The 23,642-nt window shown below is 31.7% G+C and overlaps 1 protein-coding gene across 3 annotated transcripts in view; it reads left to right on the forward strand.

Moving 5' to 3' along the window:
- LOC141450064 (uncharacterized) overlaps positions 1 to 23,642 on the forward strand; it is a 208,720-nt gene that overhangs the window by 53,972 nt on the left and 131,106 nt on the right. For 2 of the 3 annotated variants that reach the window (XM_074120098.1, XM_074120100.1), the window contains one exon: positions 8,460 to 9,103. In XM_074120098.1, the coding sequence (XP_073976199.1) occupies positions 8,460 to 9,103 (644 nt within the window). The remainder of the gene's footprint in view (positions 1 to 8,459; positions 9,104 to 23,642) is intronic. The other variant, XM_074120099.1, reaches the window with a different exon arrangement.

Consider the following 23,642-nt stretch of genomic DNA (forward strand, 5'->3'; position numbering starts at 1 on the left):
ATCTAAATTGAGGTCATCAAAAAAAAAAAAGATTAAAAAAAAGAAGTTTTACGCAACTCTACATTCCAAAAGAAATAAAAATACTACCATTTCTTTACACACATCAAACTTAGAGCTACATTTAAAATTTATCTGAAAAAAAAACAGAGTACTATTTAGTACTCTATTTCTTTTTTTATGTTCTGCTTTTGAGCATAATAATATTGGCGTAAAAAGAATAAAACGCTGTATAATAAGCCACGGTAGCCGAGCGGTTAAGAGACTAGACCCGCAATGCTAAGATGTATTGTTGGTTTAGTGGGTTCGATTCCCGGTGTCTAAGCCTTGGATTTTATTTAATAGTTAATGTGAGAAATTTATATTAAAGTATGTTAGGCGGTTAAGAGACTAGACCCGCAATGCTAAGATGTATTGTTGGTTTAGTGGGTTTGATTCCCCTGTCTTAGTCCTTGGATTTTATTTAATGCTAATATGAGAAATTTAGAGTAAAGTATGTTAGGCGGTTAAGAGACTAGACCCGCAATGCTAAGATGTATTTTTGGTTTAGTGGATTCGATTCCCAGTGTCTAGGGCCATGGATTTTATTTAATGGTTTAATAAAAGAAATTTTACAGTAAAGTATGTTTGTGCTAATCGCTTTCGTTCACTACATCTAATTTGGTAGTTGGACGGTAAAGCCGGCCTGAAAAAATAGGCGATTACTTTTTTACTTTTTAATGGGCACTTGAAATAATAGAATAAGTTGCGAGTAATTTGTAAATTATCGTTAAGTTAGTGGAAACCTTTTTTGAACGGAAATGCAGTCCAGCTAATGACGGTTTAGCGACCGCTCTATTAGTTACAACATCATTCTGAAACTTCTCTGTCCTTTTTTTCTATCTCTTAGTCATGTGGTACTTCTCTTGGCGTCCTTATGCTTGGTCACTTAATTACATACTATAAACAAGTTACAAAACAATTACATCCATGTAAATTAAGATTGTTAACTTCTCGTGTTATTCAAGCTTCTTCTTCTACAAGTAGAAATCTCTCCGGTAGTTTAGAAATGTAAACCATCTCTCTACTACAGGACATCCTACTCAGTATTGCCAACCTATCATTCTCTCTTTGTTCTCGTATTTCTCTTAGTCCATGCTGTAGCTGCAGTCTTTCGCATTCTCTAAAATAGTCACTAATTATCTCAATCTTTCTCTCTCAATTTCATTCCATTTTTCTCACTTTATAATTAACCCCATTTCCCTGTTCCTTCTTCAGTTCATTCTAATTCAATTTAATTTGTCGTACATATTATTCTACAAACTAACGCTTGTTCACAAATACGCCAATACAATTAATGTGTTTGCAAATTAGCGTTTGTTAGTAGTTTGTATTTCTATTTCAATTATTTTACTGTTTCTTTCTTTCTACTTCCTTTTTGCTCTCACTTCCTGGAGGAAGTACTCTGATTGCGTTAAATTGACTTTTCTCAAATTTCTATTTCTTTCTCTAATGTTTTTGCAGGGAAGGCACCAGAATAAGCACCATAATATGTGCTATTTTATACGTTATAAATTTTTCTACGCATTAGAAAAAATGGATCTGTAATTTTTCCCCCTAACAGAGTTCATAAATATTAATTAAAATCATAAATCAATAAATAATAATTACATGTTATTCGATAAATATATATATATTTATTAAAGAAAATATTCTAAGACTGTTTAAAAAGTCTTGAATATTCAATTATTAATGTTACGAGTTAAAATGTTAAAGAATTTCAGTTTATTATCATGTTTTATCATATATTCAACATAAATCTATTATAATTTATGCTTTTTATGTAAAGTTATTCGAGTTATTATTATTGGTACTTTTTTTTATATTTTATTTTACTTTATTTTTTTATTTTATGTTTATATTATATATTTTCTTACTCTACTGTGTAATATATAATTGTGCAGTTTTCACATCTTTTTCGCATTAGACATTTCATAAAAAAGTATCTTATAAAAAGTCTAAATCAATAAAACATTTTAAATAAGTTACTAGGTATTTTTAAAACACTATGTTTTCATACTTTGACGGTGAAGTATAAATTACAAACGATTACAAGTTGATCTAAAAAATTGTATTTATTATAAAACGCCATGTTTTCATACTTTGTTGGTGAAGTATAAATTACAAACGATTACAAGTTGATCTAAAAAATTGTATTTATTATAAAACACAATGTTTTCATACTTTGTCGGTAAAGTATAAATTACAAATGATTACAAGTTGATCTAAAAAAAAATTGTATTTGTTATAAAACGCCACGTTTTCATACTTTGTTGGTGAAGTATAAATTACAAACGATTACAAGTTGATCTAAAAAATTGTATTTTTAATAAAACACAATGTTTTCATACTTTGTCGGTAAAGTATAAATTACAAATGATTACAAGTTGATCTAAAAAAAAATTGTATTTGTTATAAAACGCCACGTTTTCATACTTTGTCGGTGAAATAAAAAATTACAAACGATTACAAGTTGATCTAAAAAATTGTATTTATTATAAAACACAATGTTTTCATACTTTGTTGGTGAAGTATAAATTACAAACGATTACAAGTTGATCTAAAAAATTGTATTTTTAATAAAACACCACGTTTTCATACTTTGTCGGTAAAGTATAAATTACAAATGATTACAAGTTGATCTAAAAAATTGTATTTTAATAAAACACAATGTTTTCATACTTTGTCGGTAAAGTATAAATTACAAATGATTACAAGTTGATCTAAAAAAAAAATTGTATTTGTTATAAAACGCCACGTTTTCATACTTTGTCGGTGAAGTATAAATTACAAACGATTACAAGTTGATCTAAAAAATTGTATTTTTAATAAAACACAATGTTTTCATACTTTGTCGGTAAAGTATAAATTACAAATGATTACAAGTTGATCTAAAAAAAAATTGTATTTGTTATAAAACGCCACGTTTTCATACTTTGTCGGTGAAATAAAAAATTACAAACGATTACAAGTTGATCTAAAAAATTGTATTTATTATAAAACACAATGTTTTCATACTTTGTCGGTAAAGTATAAATTACAAATGATTACAAGTTGATCTAAAAAAAAATTGTATTTGTTATAAAACGCCACGTTTTCATACTTTGTCGGTGAAATAAAAAATTACAAACGATTACAAGTTGATCTAAAAAATTGTATTTTTAATAAAACACCATGTTTTCATACTTTGTTGGTGAAGTATAAATTACAAACGATTACAAGTTGATCTAAAAAATTGTATTTTTAATAAAACACCACGTTTTCATACTTTGTCGGTAAAGTATAAATTACAAATGATTACAAGTTGATCTAAAAAATTGTATTTTTAATAAAACACAATGTTTTCATACTTTGTCGGTAAAGTATAAATTACAAATGATTACAAGTTGATCTAAAAAATTGTATTTTTAATAAAACACAATGTTTTCATACTTTGTCGGTAAAGTATAAATTACAAATGATTACAAGTTGATCTAAAAAAAAATTGTATTTGTTATAAAACGCCACGTTTTCATACTTTGTCGGTGAAATAAAAAATTACAAACGATTACAAGTTGATCTAAAAAATTGTATTTATTATAAAACACAATGTTTTCATACTTTGTCGGTAAAGTATAAATTACAAATGATTACAAGTTGATCTAAAAAAAAAATTGTATTTGTTATAAAACGCCACGTTTTCATACTTTGTCGGTGAAATAAAAAATTACAAACGATTACAAGTTGATCTAAAAAATTGTATTTTTAATAAAACACCATGTTTTCATACTTTGTTGGTGAAGTATAAATTACAAACGATTACAAGTTGATCTAAAAAATTGTATTTATTATAAAACGCCATGTTTTCATACTTTGTTGGTGAAGTATAAATTACAAACGATTACAAGTTGATCTAAAAAATTGTATTTATTATAAAACACAATGTTTTCATACTTTGTCGGTAAAGTATAAATTACAAATGATTACAAGTTGATCTAAAAAAAAATTGTATTTGTTATAAAACGCCACGTTTTCATACTTTGTCGGTGAAATAAAAAATTACAAACGATTACAAGTTGATCTAAAAAATTGTATTTTTAATAAAACACCATGTTTTCATACTTTGTTGGTGAAGTATAAATTACAAACGATTACAAGTTGATCTAAAAAATTGTATTTTTAATAAAACACAATGTTTTCATACTTTGTCGGTAAAGTATAAATTACAAATGATTACAAGTTGATCTAAAAAAAAATTGTATTTGTTATAAAACGCCACGTTTTCATACTTTGTCGGTGAAATAAAAAATTACAAACGATTACAAGTTGATCTAAAAAATTGTATTTATTATAAAACACAATGTTTTCATACTTTGTCGGTAAAGTATAAATTACAAATGATTACAAGTTGATCTAAAAAAAAATTGTATTTGTTATAAAACGCCACGTTTTCATACTTTGTCGGTGAAATAAAAAATTACAAACGATTACAAGTTGATCTAAAAAATTGTATTTTTAATAAAACACCATGTTTTCATACTTTGTTGGTGAAGTATAAATTACAAACGATTACAAGTTGATCTAAAAAATTGTATTTTTAATAAAACACCACGTTTTCATACTTTGTCGGTAAAGTATAAATTACAAATGATTACAAGTTGATCTAAAAAATTGTATTTTTAATAAAACACAATGTTTTCATACTTTGTCGGTAAAGTATAAATTACAAATGATTACAAGTTGATCTAAAAAATTGTATTTTTAATAAAACACAATGTTTTCATACTTTGTCGGTAAAGTATAAATTACAAATGATTACAAGTTGATCTAAAAAAAAATTGTATTTGTTATAAAACGCCACGTTTTCATACTTTGTCGGTGAAATAAAAAATTACAAACGATTACAAGTTGATCTAAAAAATTGTATTTATTATAAAACACAATGTTTTCATACTTTGTCGGTAAAGTATAAATTACAAATGATTACAAGTTGATCTAAAAAAAAAATTGTATTTGTTATAAAACGCCACGTTTTCATACTTTGTCGGTGAAATAAAAAATTACAAACGATTACAAGTTGATCTAAAAAATTGTATTTTTAATAAAACACCATGTTTTCATACTTTGTTGGTGAAGTATAAATTACAAACGATTACAAGTTGATCTAAAAAATTGTATTTTTAATAAAACACCACGTTTTCATACTTTGTCGGTAAAGTATAAATTACAAATGATTACAAGTTGATCTAAAAAATTGTATTTTAATAAAACACAATGTTTTCATACTTTGTCGGTAAAGTATAAATTACAAATGATTACAAGTTGATCTAAAAAAAAAATTGTATTTGTTATAAAACGCCACGTTTTCATACTTTGTCGGTGAAATAAAAAATTACAAACGATTAATTTATCAATCTAAAATATTTCAACAGAATAATTTTCCCCCATAAAAATTATTAGTTTTGAGCATTTTTTTGGGGAATGGGGATAAGTTTCTCAATAAAACGTTACTTACGTTATGTTAAGTCAATTTATTGTTTAAATTAATAACTTGATAATTAGTTTAAAAAAATATTAATTAACATTTTGCAAATTTAGTGCCTATAATGGTATCTACAGATTATTTATTAAAAAAATTAAATAAATATTAATTAATTTTCAAATAATAATTAAAAATTATTAATCAATAAAGTTAATTGAATCAATTAAATTATAATTATAATAATTAGAAACAAAATGGCATAGCAGTAATGTTTGTAAACTATAGTATTCTATGTAATTGTCTTGTTTGTAAAACACATGCAGTTTTTGAATAATTAGTTTTTTAACAAAATTGACTGCATAAAGTGTGAATATTTTAAAATACCTTATAGATTTAAAAAAATAAAATATAAATTGAATTGTGATAGATGTTTTAATTAATGTAATTAATATTAATTATTATTATGAGCTAAGTGCTAAAAAAGCGATAACTTCCTGGGGCATAAAGTTGTTGTTATTAATTGTTATTATTAATTAATGAAGCACTTTTATCATATTGATGGGAAGGAGAGGGGGAAGATTAATAATTAGTCGCGTAATGAGCTGCGATATTCGTTGTATTATTTTTTTATTAATTATCGGTGCATTTTTATTCCTATATATGCAAAGTACAAGCAGCCAATAAGGTATCGTGAACGGGAATTGGAATCATTTTACTACGAACTTTTTTTTATGACAAAAACAAAGGTGACTTATAAAATCCATTACGGCAACTTCCTTCTCGACATAAAAATAAAATAATAAATAAAATGTTTATTCTTTTTCTGCATTTACAAACGGAAGTACAAACTTCCGTTTCCGGAAATATTTACGTATTTAATAAGAGGAAGTATTGCTAACGAGTTAAATTTCGTTATGGAATTTCCACCAAAAAAAACATTTTTTGGAAATGATATTTCTATTAAAAGATTATAAAATCCATTCTTCTATGTTTATGGTACCAAGTTATTCCTAATTTATTAATAATTGTCAGGATGTAATCTATTACAATGAATAGAGGGAGGCTGTTTGAAAATATTCTTCTCTCTCTCTCTCTCTCTCTCTCTCTCTCTCTCTCTCTCTCTTTGGAAACATTACAATAGTTTGGCACAGAGGATATTGGAAGCTGGCAAGATTGTTTGGCACCTTAATGGGTGTAACGGATTACTGTTGTGAGATATATGCATGTTTGGCAGGATAAGAGGGGACATATAATTTGTTAAATATAAAATCTAAATTAAATTAGGCGTAAAATCAGATGAGACACTTTCAAACTGTTGCTAGCAAATCCTCTTTTCTCCTTGATAATAAATCAAGTTGGCTTAGAATTCCGATCTCTTAATATTCAAGCCAAAACAAATTATGGTGTGAACACTGTCAGGGCATGATTTCTCTTACGCCTCATTTTGATTCACTTGACGAGAATTAGGACTTGGAATTGGAACTGAGGTAATTCTCTGTCAAGTCGGTGACCGGCCGACCGCTAGAGCGACAATTGGAGCATCCATAATCCTCTTCCTAAAACTATAATTAGTAAAATTCCATTTCCAGTTCCATTTCCATTCTGTAGATACATGTGAGGTTTTACAAATTATTTCTTTTTCAAATGGGCTTTACGTCTATCTACCGAATTAGGTGCCGTGAACAGAGGCGACTAGCAAACATACTTTACTATAAATTTCTCACATTAACCAGTAAATAAATTGCAAGGGGCTAGACCGGGAATGGAATCCACTAACCAACAATACATCTTAGCATTGCGGGTCTAGTCTCTTAACCGCCTAACATACTTTACTATAAAATACTTCATATTAACCATTAAATAAAATCCAAGGCTTAGACCGGGAATCGAACCCACTAAAAACCAACAATACATCTTAGCATTACGGGTCTAGTCTCTTAACCGCCTAACATACTTTACTATAAAATTCTTCATATTAACCATTAAATAAAATCCAAGGCTTAGACCGGGAATCGAACCCACTAAAAACCAACAATACATCTTAGCATTACGGGTCTAGTCTCTTAACCGTTCGGCTACCGTTGCACCTTTCTTTTAATTATGTATGACTGATAAAACCCCCTAAATTGTACTGAGGAATGTTGTTCGAAATTTTGTGTAAACCTTGCAACTTCCAAAAATTCAATTTTCCATAAAAACAAAGCTACTCACACTTCCGGTTTTTTGTTTAATCTGATTCTAGGCGAAACATGTAAGACTTCTGCAACTGATCATTCTTTTTTTGAGACATTCTTCAAGGAAATATACATCAGATAATATCCTAAAACTTATTTTGTGTCTATTCTGGGATTCTTAGAACGGATATTTCTGAGCAAGATGGGAGGAAAAAAAGGTTTCCTGGAGTATAAAAAAATCTTAAGCGGATCTGTGAATGTGCGCAGTTATTCCAACAAATTATCTCGTAAACACAAACACAGGAACTTAAGCTTAGTTATTCTTTTGGATTTGCTCGTATTATTATTATTATGTTTTCGAATGCTTGGAATAAATACTTGGTGAACTATTTTGTTCATTGTGGCTTTTATTTCAAAAATGTTTCTCAGGAAAAGCGTTTTTATATTTTCTCGGGAAATTAGAACTGTTTTTCTTTTGCGTGCCTATATTCTTAAAAATGTATTTCTTTAGTTCTAATAAATAAGTTTATTGGTTACTTATTAAACTTTACTTTTTCTCCCTTTTGAATAATTAGTACATTGATCTTTATCTAGAAGGTTGTGGCAACAGTCCACTAATTATAAACACAACAGAATATAAAAATCCCCTCACGGGTTACCAAAAGCTCCCTATTATTGTCAGAGCCAGTGATAAAGACGCACATTTAAGTCAAATACTTGAAAAACGCTTCTTTTTTTTTCGAAACCTATAATCTCTAATCGTTTCTTTTCTTTTTGGTCTGTTACAGCAGCAGGATCGCCATCAAATGCTGGCAGCAGCATACGACCCGTCCCGTGATCTAAGTCCAAATCTACCGTGCCAGGAGTCAAGCGACTCGAGCGGGTGCAGCACCTCTTCAAGCAGCGGCGGAAGTACCTGCTGTAAATCCGAGTATACACCGTGTCGTGAGTGTTCCGGTTCACCGCAGACAGCCACAGCGGCGGCCGCCATTGCCGCGATAGCAGTCGGCGGTGGACACCATGCAGGAACTGCAGGAACCGGTGGCAGCAATAGTGTGGTAGTGGGTGGACTGGGCAGCAGCAGCGGTGGTGGTGGTGGTGGTGCGGCCGGCGGTGGCGGAGGTGGACTTTTGTGCGGAAGCGGCAACAACAGTGATACCAAATCTAAGTGTTCGCTTGGCGGCGGCAGTAATTTACCACCTCCGGGCTGTGGTGGTGGTGGTGCGGGCGGTAACACGGCCACCGGCCTACACGAGGATGTCATCTGTGCCGGATGTAATGGACGTATAACTGATCGTTTCTATTTGTTCGCCGTGGACCGGAAATGGCATGCATCATGTCTACAGTGTTCACAGTGTAGAGTGCCGTTAGATGGCGAGGTTACATGTTTTGCAAGAGACGGAAGTATTTTCTGTAAAAAGGATTATTACAGGTTAGCCAACTTTTTTTTATTTATTTATTCTTTAGTGTATACGTTTCATCAAATGCATACAAAAATACTTCCATTTTTAACATCATAGTGCTCATAGTGCTTATGAGAGCCCAATAATTCAATTATGAATTGTGTATATCACATTAAATATTCAATGGTATTATAATCATTTCTAAACTTAATATAATCAATTAAAACTACACTTTATAAGAAGCTTGCAAAAGAACCCAGATCTGGACCCAGATGCTGGTAATGTCATTGACTTCATCCTTTTGTATCTTTTCTTCCATCATCAGGGTTGTTAGAACAAAATGTTGGCGCTGATAAAATTTTATTCTATTTTTGTTCTATTTTTCTATCCTCTGCACATCCAGTATTTAGGCCGTTCGACGTCATGCAATCCAGTGAAGCGGTGCTTTGGTCTTTAACGGCGATATACGCTGGCCTTTTCTCTCATATCCTGCAATGCTGTTGATAACCGCAGTGCGAGTAACTTTACAGTCTAATCTGGAAAGGGTTATAGAACCGTATTGTGTATGGGCCTTATGTATGCCCTGTGAAATCTTCCTTGAGCCATATCGTTATAGCCTCATACATTTTGCTAATTAGATCCTGGGGGATTAGAAAATCTGCTTTTCAGGTTGCTACTCCGATTATCAGGTTGCCACTGCGCTTATTAGTAAGCTACTCCGCTTATCAGGTTGCTCCTTTAAACTTCCATTAGACAGTTTCTTGGCTGACTCATTGCTTGAAACACCTCATAAGCTCAAGATTCATGCTACACTAATTCCCTAACTTGATGGACTCAATAATAGTTGGCATTTTACTGTTGTACTTCATTAAGGAACATACTGTCTAGAAAGATCTGCCCAACCGACTTTCTTGGGAGTAGCAAAAAAAAATGGAAGAAAGTTCCTGGTTGAAGGGTATTGCTTCCAGAAGGTCTAGTGTTGTCGATCTAGTTGCGGAACTACTGAATAGAAAAGTCAAAAATGTCTAAAATTAGACATTATTCCTGTTTGTCAGAATTCAATGATTTCTTTAATCTATTGTAGAGAATAGTATACTCTACAGCTGATATAAATGGCAATGTTTTAGTGATAGTAGTTATAGAGATATTGAAGGTTTAATTTTAGAGGTTTTACAAATGGTTCAAATTTCATACCTCTATATCACTCTTCCAGTTTATCAGAATTCAATGATTTCTTTACCCAATTGTAGAGAATAGTATACTCTACAGCTGATATAAATGGCAATGTTTTAGTGATAGCAGTTACAGAGATATTGAAGGTTTAATTTTAGAGGTTTTGTAAATGGTTCAAATTTCAAACCTCTATATCTCTATTCCTGTTTATCAGAATTCAATGATTTCTTTACTCTATTGTAGAGAATAGTATACTGTACAGCTGATATAAATGGCAAAGTTTTAGTGATAGTAGTTATAGGGATATTGAAGGTTTAATTTTAGAGGTTTTACAAATGGTTCAAATTTCAAACCTTTATATCTCATTCCTATTCGTCAGAATTCAATTGTTTCTTTACCGAATTGTAGAGAATAGTTTACTCTACAGCTGATATAAATGGCAAAGTTTTAGTCATAGTTGTTATAGAGATATTGAAGGTTTAATTTTAAAGGTTTTGCAAATGGTTCAAATTTCAAACCTCTATATCTCTATTCCTGTTTATCAGAATTCAATGATTTCTTTACTCTATTGTAGAGAATAGTATACTGTACAGCTGATATAAATGGCAATGTTTTAGTGATAGTTGTTATAGAGATATTGAAGGTTTAATTTTAGAGGTTTTACAAATAGTTTAACTTTCAAACCTCTATATCTCTCTTCCTGTTTGTCAGAATTCAATGATTTCTTTATCCAATTGTAGACAAAAGTTCACTCTATAGCTGACATAAATAGTAATGTTTTTGCAATAGTAGTTATAGAGATATTGAAGGTTTAATTTTAGAGGTTTTACAAATGGTTCAAATTTCAAACCTTTATATCTCTCTTCCTATTCGTCAGAATTCAATTGTTTCTTTACCGAATTGTAGAGAATAGTTTACGCTACAGCTGATATAAATGGCAAAGTTTTAGTCATAGTTGTTATAGAGATATTGAAGGTTTAATTTTAGAGGTTTTGCAAATGGTTCAAATTTCATACCTCTATATCACACTTCCTGTTTATCGGAATTCAATGATTTCTTTGCCCAATTGTAGAAAATAGTATCTCTACAGCTGATATTAATGGCAATGTTTTAGTGATAGTAGTTATAGAGATATTAAAGGTTTAATTTTAGAGGTTTTACAAATAGTTCAAATTTCAAACCTCTATATCTCTATTACTGTTTATCAGAATTCAATGATTTCTTTACCCAATTGTAGAGAATAGTATACTCTACAGCTGATATAAATGGCAATGTTTTAGTGATAGTAGTTATAGAGATATTGAAGATTTAATTTTAGAGGTTTTACAAATTGTTTAAATTTCATACCTCTATATCACTCTTCCTATTTATCAGAATTCAATGATTTCTTTACCCAATTGTAGACAGAAGTTCACTCCATAGCTGACATAAATAGCAATGTTTTAGCCATAATAGTTACTGAGATATTGAATGTTTAATTTTAGAGGTTTTGCAAATGGTTCAAATTTTACACCTTTGTATCACTTTTCCTATTCATCCGAATTTAATGATTTCTTTACTCTATTGCAGAGAAATGTTTTTGAAATGAGGCGGTAAAAGGCGTACTTTTCCTAAAAAACATTGGGATTTTAGTTTTGTATTTAGCGTGAAAGAATTGTGAAATCGATGTAGCCATGTTTTAATTTTTCAACAAAAAAAAAATAAAAAAAGAATAATTTACGATAAATAACCATAAGTGGTCAAAATACAGAACATTGCAAAACTAATGCTTTTCGTTATAGAAACATTCCTCTAATAAATCGATGGAAATCGATAACCTCTAATCTGTATCTTCCACTTTTCACCCTTAATATGGAGTAACCCATTAGTTCTTTGGACACCTCATAATGTTTTATTCCAGATACGGTCTTGTTTTATGACCAGATTATTGTATGATTTCTTTCATTGTTTACGTTTCCTATAGAATACTCTTTTTATTTTGGGGGAAATCCCTATAACGTTATTCATTGTTTGAACCACGAGGAATTTCCCAGTTTTTTCAGTTTGAGTAAAAAAGAAGAATATCATATTATTATTAGAAAAAAAAAAAAGAAAAAAGAAAAGAAAAAGACAATTCCTTCATTTTAAAAAATGTCTTTGCCATCACAATCTCTTCTGTTTTCAAAGGTCTAACTCAAATTTTCTTCACATTCCGAACATTTTATTTTTAATTAAATAACTTTAATACAATAATATTTAATACTTTAGAAATAATCACAACCTAAATAATATCCAAGGCCTAGATACCGGGAATCGAACCCACTAACCAACATTACATCTTAGCATTGCGGGTCTAGCCTAACATACTTTACTATAAATTTCTCATATTAACCATTAAAATTAAATACAAAGCCTAGAGAATTGAACCCACTAAACCAACAATACATATTAGCTTTGCGGGTCTAGCCTAACATACTTTACTATAAATTTCTCATATTAACCATTAAAATTAAATACAAAGCCTAGAGAATTGAACCCACTAAACCAACAATACATATTAGCTTTGCGGGTCTAGCCTAACATACTTTACTATAAATTTCTCATATTAACCATTAAAATTAAATACAAAGCCTAGAGAATTGAACCCACTAAACCAACAATACATATTAGCTTTGCGGGTCTAGCCTAACATACTTTACTATAAATTTCTCATATTAACCATTAAAATTAAATACAAAGCCTAGAGAATTGAACCCACTAAACCAACAATACATATTAGCTTTGCTGGTCTAGCCTAACATACTTTACTATAAATTTCTCATATTAACCATTAAAATTAAATACAAAGCCTAGAGAATTGAACCCACTAAACCAACAATACATATTAGCTTTGCTGGTCTAGCCTAACATACTTTACTATAAATTTCTCATATTAACCATTAAAATTAAATACAAAGCCTAGAGAATTGAACCCACTAAACCAACAATACATATTAGCTTTGCGGGTCTAGTCTCTTAACCGCTCGGCTATCGTGGTACTTTTATTCTTAATTGTTTTTTTTTCTTCATTAATTTTAGTTTCAAGAAAATTACGCAAAATATTGCAAGTTGCAAAAAAAAAAGAATACTTTTATGTTTTGTTTTTTTTACACACAAAACCAGACAATATTTATATTTTTATAATCATAATATTTTTGTTCATGTTTATTTACTGCATATAAATTATTTATTTATGTAAAATATGTATATTTTTAGACAGTTCATCTTTTGAATTATATATTATACATATATTATAGATACACAATATTTTCATTAAGCTGTTAAGAAATGTGTGTTGCTATGATGCGATAAAAAAGAAAAAAAAAGAAAAAACGTAATTCCCGTTCACCTGTTTTATAAGAAATAATACGTAAATCCGCTTTTGCTGGACGTCAAACGAGGGATTTCTGGACTTTACTGACAGCCAAGGAGGTCCTTTCTCCATTGCAACGTCAACTTTTAGACGACCGTTTGTTCCGTTTTTTTTTTTTTGTTTTTTAGTTTTTTTTTTAATTCAAATCTGACACTGATATGATTTTTTTAATTTTTTTTATAAGCTTAGAAATTTTTAATTTTATACTTTTTTAAAACACTTATTCATGTGGCGTGTTAATTTTTTTCAAATTCCTATTTTATTTATACTTATATACACAGATATATTCCTGACTATGTGTTTACATAATAAGCTCTTGGATAACATGGGCTTGCCACACATATATATATATAACTAATAAAATAGAAAGATGTAAATGCTCTAGAATCTCAGCATTTCATTTTATTTTATTGTTTTATCTTCATATTATGCAATTGCTTAATTTATTAATCAGTCATTGTATTAGACTTATTTACTATTATTTTACTAAGAAAGACTAGAATCGTGATCATACAATTTTTTTAAAAAAATAAAATATTTACCTGAAAAATTCGATTGTCTTGGGTCTCGGAAAATATAATAGTTTATAAATTTTCTCGGGGATAAAAGTCGTAGAAAAAGTGAAAAAAACCTTCGTTAACTAACATATAGTAGTGTCAGAACTATCCACTATCAATCAATTGTCCAACTAATAGCTTACGAGGGTCGTTTGAAAAGTCCGTGCAAAAATAAAAACTACTTAATTTTTTGGGGGTAAACCTTTTTTTATTTTTCAACTTAGTCTCCTTTTAGGCTTATACACTTCGTCCAACGCTGCTCTAGTTTGTTGATCCCTTCCGAATAATAGGATTTGTCCAAGTCTGAAAAAATAGCCATTCGTTTCTGCAATCACCTTCTCGTTTGAATAAAATCTTTTTCCCGCCAGCCATGAAACTTTGGTGTGTGTTCTTCCAAGAGATGCTACTAACTAAACATAACCTCGATACGCGCCAGTAGTGCTATCTCTCTTGACTTTGCACGGACTTTTCAAACGACCCTCGTACATTTAATTTAATTGCTTTTCCAAATTAGTTGCATTAATTATAAAGTAATTGCATAATTCCTGGAGTAAGCAACTCCTTATAATTATTACACTAACCAGTGATTCCTGCAGGCAGAAGTGCACACTGGAAATAAATTACAATTTCCTTTAATACTGGCGGCGATAGACAGAGGGAAAGCCACTTCAACTCATCGTAGTAGTGGCGAAATGTCAGAGTCTCTGGGAATGCTGAAAATAAATCTCGTATGAAGCAGTTCATGAGAGAGACGCTTGAGCTTAGCTTCGAGATCAGCAGAAAGGCCAGCCATTGGGTCGCAATGATTGTGGACATTTATATTTATCCCCTTTTTATTCTATTTTATGTTATGTACTAAATTTTACATGAATTCCATTGATAAGTCTTGTGTGAACAAACAAGCGGTTAGGAGTGTGCAAAACAATTAGAGACACAGCCTTCTGTGCTTTGTACTTCACTCACACCATTTACCACCCCCACAGGTACTCAAAAGGGCCTCGAAACTCCATAGCCTGTGGTGGATCCTACTTAGCCAATTAACGAGATAATTATGCACTCCACACTCTTCCCAAATAATTGGCTGAAGGTAAAAAAGAAAAAAGAAAATCAAGAAACGGCTTTTAAAGTGTTAACACGCTAGACCTATAAGGAGTATTACCATTGGCTCGCGTGTCCATTACTGTGGAAGTGTGGGGACGGGACCCTCTCTTCCCCTACTAGATGCTCGTTTGAATACAAAAACTATTGCCAACAACAACAACTTTACCGGTTTTGGTGTCCATTGATTTGTGTCTAAAGTAATAATGTCCGGTCTACTCACTCACACATTCACCTATATCTATTCTCGTCTATCTTAACATACCACCCAATAGAAATAATGCTTAAACACTCTTTACCACACACGCAACCAATCATTATTCATGATTTAACTACAATTTCTATTGGTTTTTAAACATCGTAGGATGGAATAGACACGCACTTTATTGCTCATTGGCACTTTTGTTAGCATGCATTTTTTCCCCTACCGCTCGCAGGTTTTTCTTCGCCTCCACCCCCATTCTTGTAATTTTAAGAATGTTGGCATTTCCAAATCCTGCACCTGTTTACTTTACTCTTACTGGTTTCTTATTCTCAATTTCTTTTAAGGAAGTAATGCAATGGGAAATAGTTGATCCTTCCCCAGAAATACAGTTTTGTTTGTTTTGTTGTACACATCGTACAACTCATTGCGTAGTTCTACATGTAGACGCCACGATAGCTGAGCGGTTAAGAGACTAGACCCGCAATGTTAATAGGTATTGTTGGTTTAGTGGGTTCGATTCTCGGTGTCTAGGCCTTGTATTTTATTTAATGGTTAATATGAGAAATTTATAGTAAAGTATGTTAGGCGGTTTAGAGACTAGACCCGCAATGCTAATAGGTATTGTTGGTTTAGTGGGTTCTATTTCCGGTGTCTAGGCTTTGGATTTTATTTAATGGTTAATATGAGAAATTTATAGTAAAGTATGTTAGGCGGTTTAGAGACTAGACCCGCAATGCTAATAGGTATTGTTGGTTTAGTGGGTTCTATTCCCGGTGTCTAGACTTTGGATTTTATTTAATGGTTAATATGAGAAATTTATAGTAAAGTATGTTAGGCGGTTTAGAGACTAGACCCGCAATGCTAATAGGTATTGTTGGTTTAGTGGGTTCTATTCCCGGTGTCTAGGCTTTGGATTTTATTTAATGGTTAATATGAGAAATTTATAGTAAAGTATATTAGGCGGTTAAGAGACTAGGACCCGCAATGCTAAGATGTATTGTTGGTTTAGTGGATTCAATTCCCCCGGTCTGGGCCTTGGATTTTATTTAATGGTTAATATGAGAAATTTATAGTAAAGTATGTTTCTAATCGCCTCTGTTCACTACACCTTATTTGGTAATTGATCTAGTCCATTTTCCCCAAAAGGCTCCAATAGATAGCCCATGTTCTTGAAAAATCGTTCGTAGGCTTTTCTACCGTTACTTACAAAAGTTTTTACTTTTTCTTTTTATCATTTTTTTTTTCTAGTAAAAATTCATTTATACGCAGTTCTCAATTTTTATATCTTGTAACGGTGGTCTGGTTTTCGGCCACTTTCAAGCTGGTTGCCTATCCCCCAATAACAGATGGGACTAAATTTTGCGGCTGTCATAATAATTATAGCTGAAGTAAATTTAAAAAAAAAAAATGTAAAACTTTCGCCTTTTAGTTGATGATTAGTCCGCAAGATGCGCTGTAAAGTAACACTTTCTTTTTGAATCTAACAGCTGCTTCCACTTGTCATTATTATTATTTTATTTTTTTTTGTCTTCTTAGCGCAGATGAAAAATAAAAATTGGTCGAAACTGGACTTGATTTATCTGGAGCTTAGAACTGGTTGTCCATACTTTCATTTAACTGGGACAGCATAGAGTGAAATTTACTTCTGTTTTTTTTATTTAATTATTTTATTTTGTATTGATGAAGTTCTTAAGGAAGTTAGTATTTGTCTTATTATTTACGTCCGCAGTTTCTTTCTCTTTTGGATCTTCATTCTGTTCTTTCTCTCTCGTCTGTGTTTCCCATCTCATCCGTTGAACTACATACTTTCTAAATATTCATGAAAGTTACCCCAAAGTAATGTTTGTGTTTGTAATCTTCACTATTTTAATACACACTTTTTTTTTTGTGAATGAATGGCTGGCTCCAGAAAGCTTGTGTATGTGAAGTACGTATAATGTCTTGAATAACACATACGTATCCTCCGTCAAATACGATAGTAGGTGAGATGTGGGAATGTTAAGGAAACGGAGATAGGTTTGAAAAAAAGGTGAGACTGGAAGAGAATGGCTTTAAAGCTAGAGCGGAAGATAATCGCCGTACAATTTCCGGTTTGCTGGCCTGTTTCCGTTCACATACACACACACACACACACACAGACACACCAAGACAAAGTGAGAAGATTGCTTTAAAGTTCACAAGTTCTGAACTACACACATTTACACGATTGTACGCTGTGCCCGCACAACCGCAGCGTGTGCATTTCTTTTCATTCACAAAAGTATTTCATTAATAAAAAAAAAAAAAAAAAACTGAACACCTTTTTTTGCATACTAGTTTAACAATCTACGCATGCGCACATACTTAATTATATGACAAGACTTTTATTACATCTTTTTATTTATTATATTTGCAACTCCTTTATTTTTCATTCTAGGAATGTCTTTCCCGTTCATTTACCCAGTATAACTCATTCCCAGTACCACCTCTATGCTGACGATTCTCAGATTTACCTTTTTCCCCGTCGGATCTGTTTGAAGCTGCGTTTAAACTTACGCAGAGTTAACCCAATAATCAGATTACTCTGAATGCAGAGAAGACCAAAGCAATTGTTATTGGCTCCAACTCATTCCTTAAATCATTGGCTCCTCTTCCTAATCTTTTCCTCTATAATGTCCCAATAAAATATTGTTCATCTGTATAAGAACCTCGGTATCACTTTTGGAAAAACCAAGTTGCCCAAATCTCTCACCGTTTCATCCACATCCTAAAGCAGTTTAATAGTTCCTGTCACCCAATTAAGACCTGGCAACTCCTAATTTCTTCTCTTATTTTCCCCCTATTTCGACTATGGTTGCTTAGTGTATGGCGGTCTTTCTGGTGATATTGAAGCTAAGCTCAAGCGCCTCTCATGAACTGCATCATACGGGATTTATTTTCAGCATTCTTCCCAGAGACAGCCGCAATTCGCACTACTACGATGAGCATTCTCCTGCCTACCGCCGCCATTATTTTTTTGGGCTTCATTCCTTTTTCCAAGTTATCCAATCTCAAAGACCATCATATATATTTTCCAACTCTTCAAGTTCAAATCCTCTATCCATTCTCGTAATACTAGATCTCGTTCCTCTGATCTCTATATTCCCTCACACCGTACTTCATCCTTTGACAAATCCTTTTTAATACGCGCTACCTCTTTCTGGAACTCCTTACCATCATCTGTCCGCCATGCTCCTACCCTTTCCATCTTTAAATCCCTTCTGTTCAATGATCTCCTTTCTACCCAGCTTCCTCCGAAATTTTAATTCTTTTAATTTATTTCCTTAATTTTTAATTCTTATTTTCTGTTAAATACTTGCCTCTTTTTTTTGTATATAAATACCTAAAATACAGGTCAAACCAATAGGACCTCCAAACTGTACATGTATTTATTCTAATAAGACTATAGTCCCAGGATAATAAATGTATTTTCATTCGTTCATTTCATTCATATCATTCTTTGTGTTTTTACTTTTGGCCGGAAACGAACAACTTGATTTCATTGAAAACAAATAAAGTGATCTTTCGTCTTTTATTGCGTTCAATCTATAGTCACAACTAGGAAGCAGGAAATTTCATTTAGTTCAAATTAGTATAGTCACTTCGCAAAGTATATACGATATGTACAAGTATGTACAAGTTGCACATACCTTTTATGTAAATATATAAGTAAAAAGATTTTCCTTGAAATTATTAATTAAATAAAAAAATAAAATAAAATTTCGAAGTTGGGAAAATCTAATACAATAAATGTTTTCTTTACTTACATCAAAAAAAAAAAAAAAGATTTACAAAAAGTGCGATTTCCCCGCTAGTATTTTTCCAGAAAAACCTCAACTTTTTCCTTCATGGTTAAGAACCACAAACTTAAAAATAATAAATAAATAAAACAAGGAAAAAATAGAAATAGCAAGACAACATTCTCTTAAAAACTAGAGCTTTCTTAGGCAACGGTTAGAATGGAGGTTAGAAACTAGAAAGCTGATCTTTCTAGAAAGTGCTTTTGCTAGAAGAAATTTCGTTTGTTTCGTTTCTTTAATGCTCGGGAAAGCAATAACAATCTAAAAAGGGAAATTCATTCTGGTCTTTTTTTCCTCTTTATAGTCTGTGGAAATTATTCTGATTTCCGTTGAGAATATTATTTGGCTAAGACCAGAGAAAGTATTCGTCCAGGAGATGGTTTCATGTTGGGAAGATATTTTTGTTGCATCTGTACATATATATGTACAATGGATTGCAATTTTCAGTTACTAAGATTTATGAAAGCGCCACAAGTTGCACTAACTTTAGCTCCCCTGAACTCCCAACTATTCGTGCACCCAGAATCCACAGAATTCTCCAAAAATAATTTTTCCAATTAAAAGTATGCCAGTAAGTGGTCAATTATAGTTCCAAGTTTAAATTTGTCTTCTTTTTTTTTTTTAGGTGACTGATTCATTAATCCCAAAATGAAGAAAGATTATTTTGCCTATCCCATAATTCAATCACAATTCTAAATACCGTTGTTTTTGTTTTGTTCCCTCTAGCCGAGCGGTTAAGAGAGATCTTAGCGGCAAAGCTAAGATGTATTGTTGGTTTAGTGGGTTAGATTCCCCAGGTCTAAGTCTTGTATTTTATTGAATGGTTAATACAAGAAATTTGCAGTAAAGTATGTTAGGCAGTTAAGAGACTAGACCCGCAATGCTAAGATGTATTGTTGGTTTAGTGGGTTAGATTCGCCCGGGCTAGGCCTTCGATTTTATTTAATAGTTAATGTGAGAAATTTATAGTATGTTTTCTAGTTGGTTCCGTCCACTACACATAATTAATTTACTTTTTTTATTTACTGTTTCGTTTTCTTAGAGATTTCCGGTGTAAACTGAGCATCCAAAACATTAACAGGAACGTAATAATTTGTTTGAGGGGGGGGGAGAGGTTCAATTAAATTGAAACACATCTTAGTGTGTTAAAACCTTTGTATAATTAATTATATTTAACTCAAACAGAAAAAAAAATCTTCAAAATTTTATTAAAATAAGGTTACTACAAGTCTGAACTTGGTAATAATTAAGCCAAACTTTTTAAAATATGGCGGCCAAAAGTTTAAAATGTAAATTATCACAACTTGGAAATAATTTAATGGAAAAAAGGGCATCATTTATATAAATTTTAGTTTTATTCAAATTATCTAACTTCCCAGTCTTATCGCGCTCTTTTTTCTTTTCTTTCTTTTTTAAATTAAACAAAAAATTAAATAAATTCTGTTAAATTATTTAATAAATAAAAAAAAGAATATTATTAATCTAAACGATCTTAAATGCCACACATGAGAGAATAAGAAAACATTTAAATGGTAACTATTCTCTAATTTTAATACTTAAGAAGTTGGTAGCACACTTATTAGAATAATGTAGTGGTAAAATACGTCATCTTGCTACCGTATTTTATGTTAATAAGTGTGATATTTACAAGCAGTTATTATACATTCTATATTCTACTAAGTAACAGGTGGACTTTAAGGAGTATATCTACTTATAGCTGTGGGCGAAATTTTTACTTAATTTAGGTATTATTGAATTTAGACTTAGTTTACCTGTTTTAAAGTACCTTAGAATTTGAAAAGTTAAAAGAAAGTTTGCATTCAAGGAAAGCGCCTGAAGCAATAAAATTCACATTTCTAAAGGGAAATTCGGCTGTTGCATATGAGCCGTTCACAAATCGATTAACTCCACTTCTTTTGAAATTAAAAGTGGTCAAGGCACTTGGTTCAGTCGCCTATTTATATTTTGTAATAAATTTCCACAAATAATAAAGATTTAACATTATTAAAAGACAAATTTTGGGGGGGGCCTTTGAATGCATAATAATTTATTTCAAAAGCCATTTTCATTCAATTCCACTGCTCTTAATGTAAATCATTGCCATAATTCAACTCAAATTCAGTGAGCAGGCGCTGAATTGATAACGGTAAATTTATTTGAATTTTAATTATAAACAGAATTTTGAGAGAAAAAAAAACTAAGAACATTATTTCATCGCATAGGCGCCACGGTAGCCGAGCGGTTAAGAGACTAGACCCGCAATGCTAAGATGTATTGTTGGTTTAGTGGGTTCGCTTCCCCTGGTCTAGGTCTTGGATTTTATTTAATGGTTAATATGAGAAATTTACAGTAAATTATGTTAGGCGGTAATAGGCTAGGCCCGCAATGCTAAGATGTATTGTTGGTTTAGTGGGTACGATTCCCCCGGTCTAGGTCTTGGATTTTATTTAATGGTTAATATGAGAAATTTACAGTAAATTATGTTAGGCGGTTATAGGCTAGGCCCGCAATGCTAAGATGTATTGTTGGTTTAGTGGGTACGATTCCCCCGGTCTAGGTCTTGGATTTTATTTAATGGTTAATAAAAGAAATTTTTTGTAAAGTATTGTTTGCTATCCGTCTCCGTCCGCAACACCTGATATTGGTAGTTGGACGTAAAGCCCACCTGAAAAAATAGGCAATTACTTTACTTTACATCATTTCATCGCATTTCTCCACCTTTTTGTTTTGTTTTATGGAGTTAATCGAGTTGTGTAGTGTGAACGGCTCATTTACCTGCAAAAGAAGCGAGCACATGTTCTAACCCCCTCCACAAGCAGAAGTCCCTTAATTCTGTCTCAAATACGAGCATTTATCGTTTAAAAAAAATCATTTTGTAATCCCTAATAATTTTTGTAATGCAAATATACTCGTACTCCAAAACGGGATACTTCCGGTGAAAATATAGAAAATTTGAAATTATAGCATCACTTCCTTTAACTGGGTGACTAGAAATTAAAAAGCGGAAGACTACAAAGCGTTGCGCATTTTGCCGCTAACAATTGAACTGTTAACATGTAACCAAGAGTAACTCAAACTACAATTATATTGTTCTCTTTTTTTCTTTTTTTTTTTGGTGAGGCTGTTGTTCTTCTGGTGGTAGATCTTTAGTAGCTGATAATATTATTGTATAATTTGTCGGTGTTGCTAGAGAAGAGATGGGAGATGTATGTAAACTAGATCTGTGCTGTTGTTGCATTCACAGAACAATACGTTTCTAACGTGTGGACGAGAAATTGGTCTACGTATACCATCGCCTCGAGTGTTGTTTTACTATATATGTTGGCCAAGATGGCCAAAGACCGGAAACTATCTTTAGCAGGGCATACCGTGTGTTCACCTGATTATTTTCTAGTTGTTGCTGTTGCTTCCGCTCTTTCTTCTCAGTTTAATGAATAGGTGGATATGTGAAATTAGGAATTTTTTGTAGGAACCAATGTGTTGTTCGCCAAGCATTTTTTTTGGTACACTATAATCTCTTGTATTAGATTCACAGCATTTTTCTTTCTCTTATAGATCTTCTCACACATATAAGTGGTAAATACATTTTTTTAAAAATAAAATTAGAATCATCTAACAGCTCTTGAATCATGGTTTTACAAAAGGAAAATTGATGGTAATTGATACCCAAAAGCTAAGCCAAATCGTTTCCATTTCTTCTTCTTGCTCAACTCTACAGCCCATCAATGGGTCTTGGCCTCCTCGATCCGCTTCCGCTCATGCCAATTGCGTGCGTTCAGCACGTTTTTGGGAGTCCTCGCTAACACTCACCGTAAGTAACCTAGGGCGTCTCAACTCTTCTATCATTTCCCCATTATTTTGTATCTCAACCAAATCTCAATTCTACACGTGGATTAGGTACAATATCTGGGATTATATTTAGACCTTCAGCTCACGAGGAATCACCACACAAGACTTAAAAGGTGCAAGATATAAGAAGACGCATGGTACTCTAAAATAACAATACAAAACAAAAAGAACTGATTTACTTGACAAATTATTCGACCTATCTGGACTTTTACGTAGCTGATTTACTTCACAAATTATTCGACCTATCTGGACTTTTACGGAGCTGATTTACTTGACAAATTATTCGACCTATCTGGATTTTTACGGAGCTGATTTACTTGACAATTATTCGACCCATCTGGACTTTTACGGAGCTGATTTACTTGACAAATTATTCGACCTATCTGGACTTTTACGTAGCTGATTTACTTCACAAATTATTCGACCTATCTGGACTTTTACGGAGCTGATTTACTTGACAAATTATTCGACCTATCT

This window comes from Rhodnius prolixus, unplaced genomic scaffold (genome assembly GCF_049639745.1).
Source record: "Rhodnius prolixus isolate KJV_2025 unplaced genomic scaffold, Rpr scaffold_2, whole genome shotgun sequence".
NCBI classification, from domain to species: Eukaryota; Metazoa; Arthropoda; class Insecta; order Hemiptera; family Reduviidae; genus Rhodnius; species Rhodnius prolixus.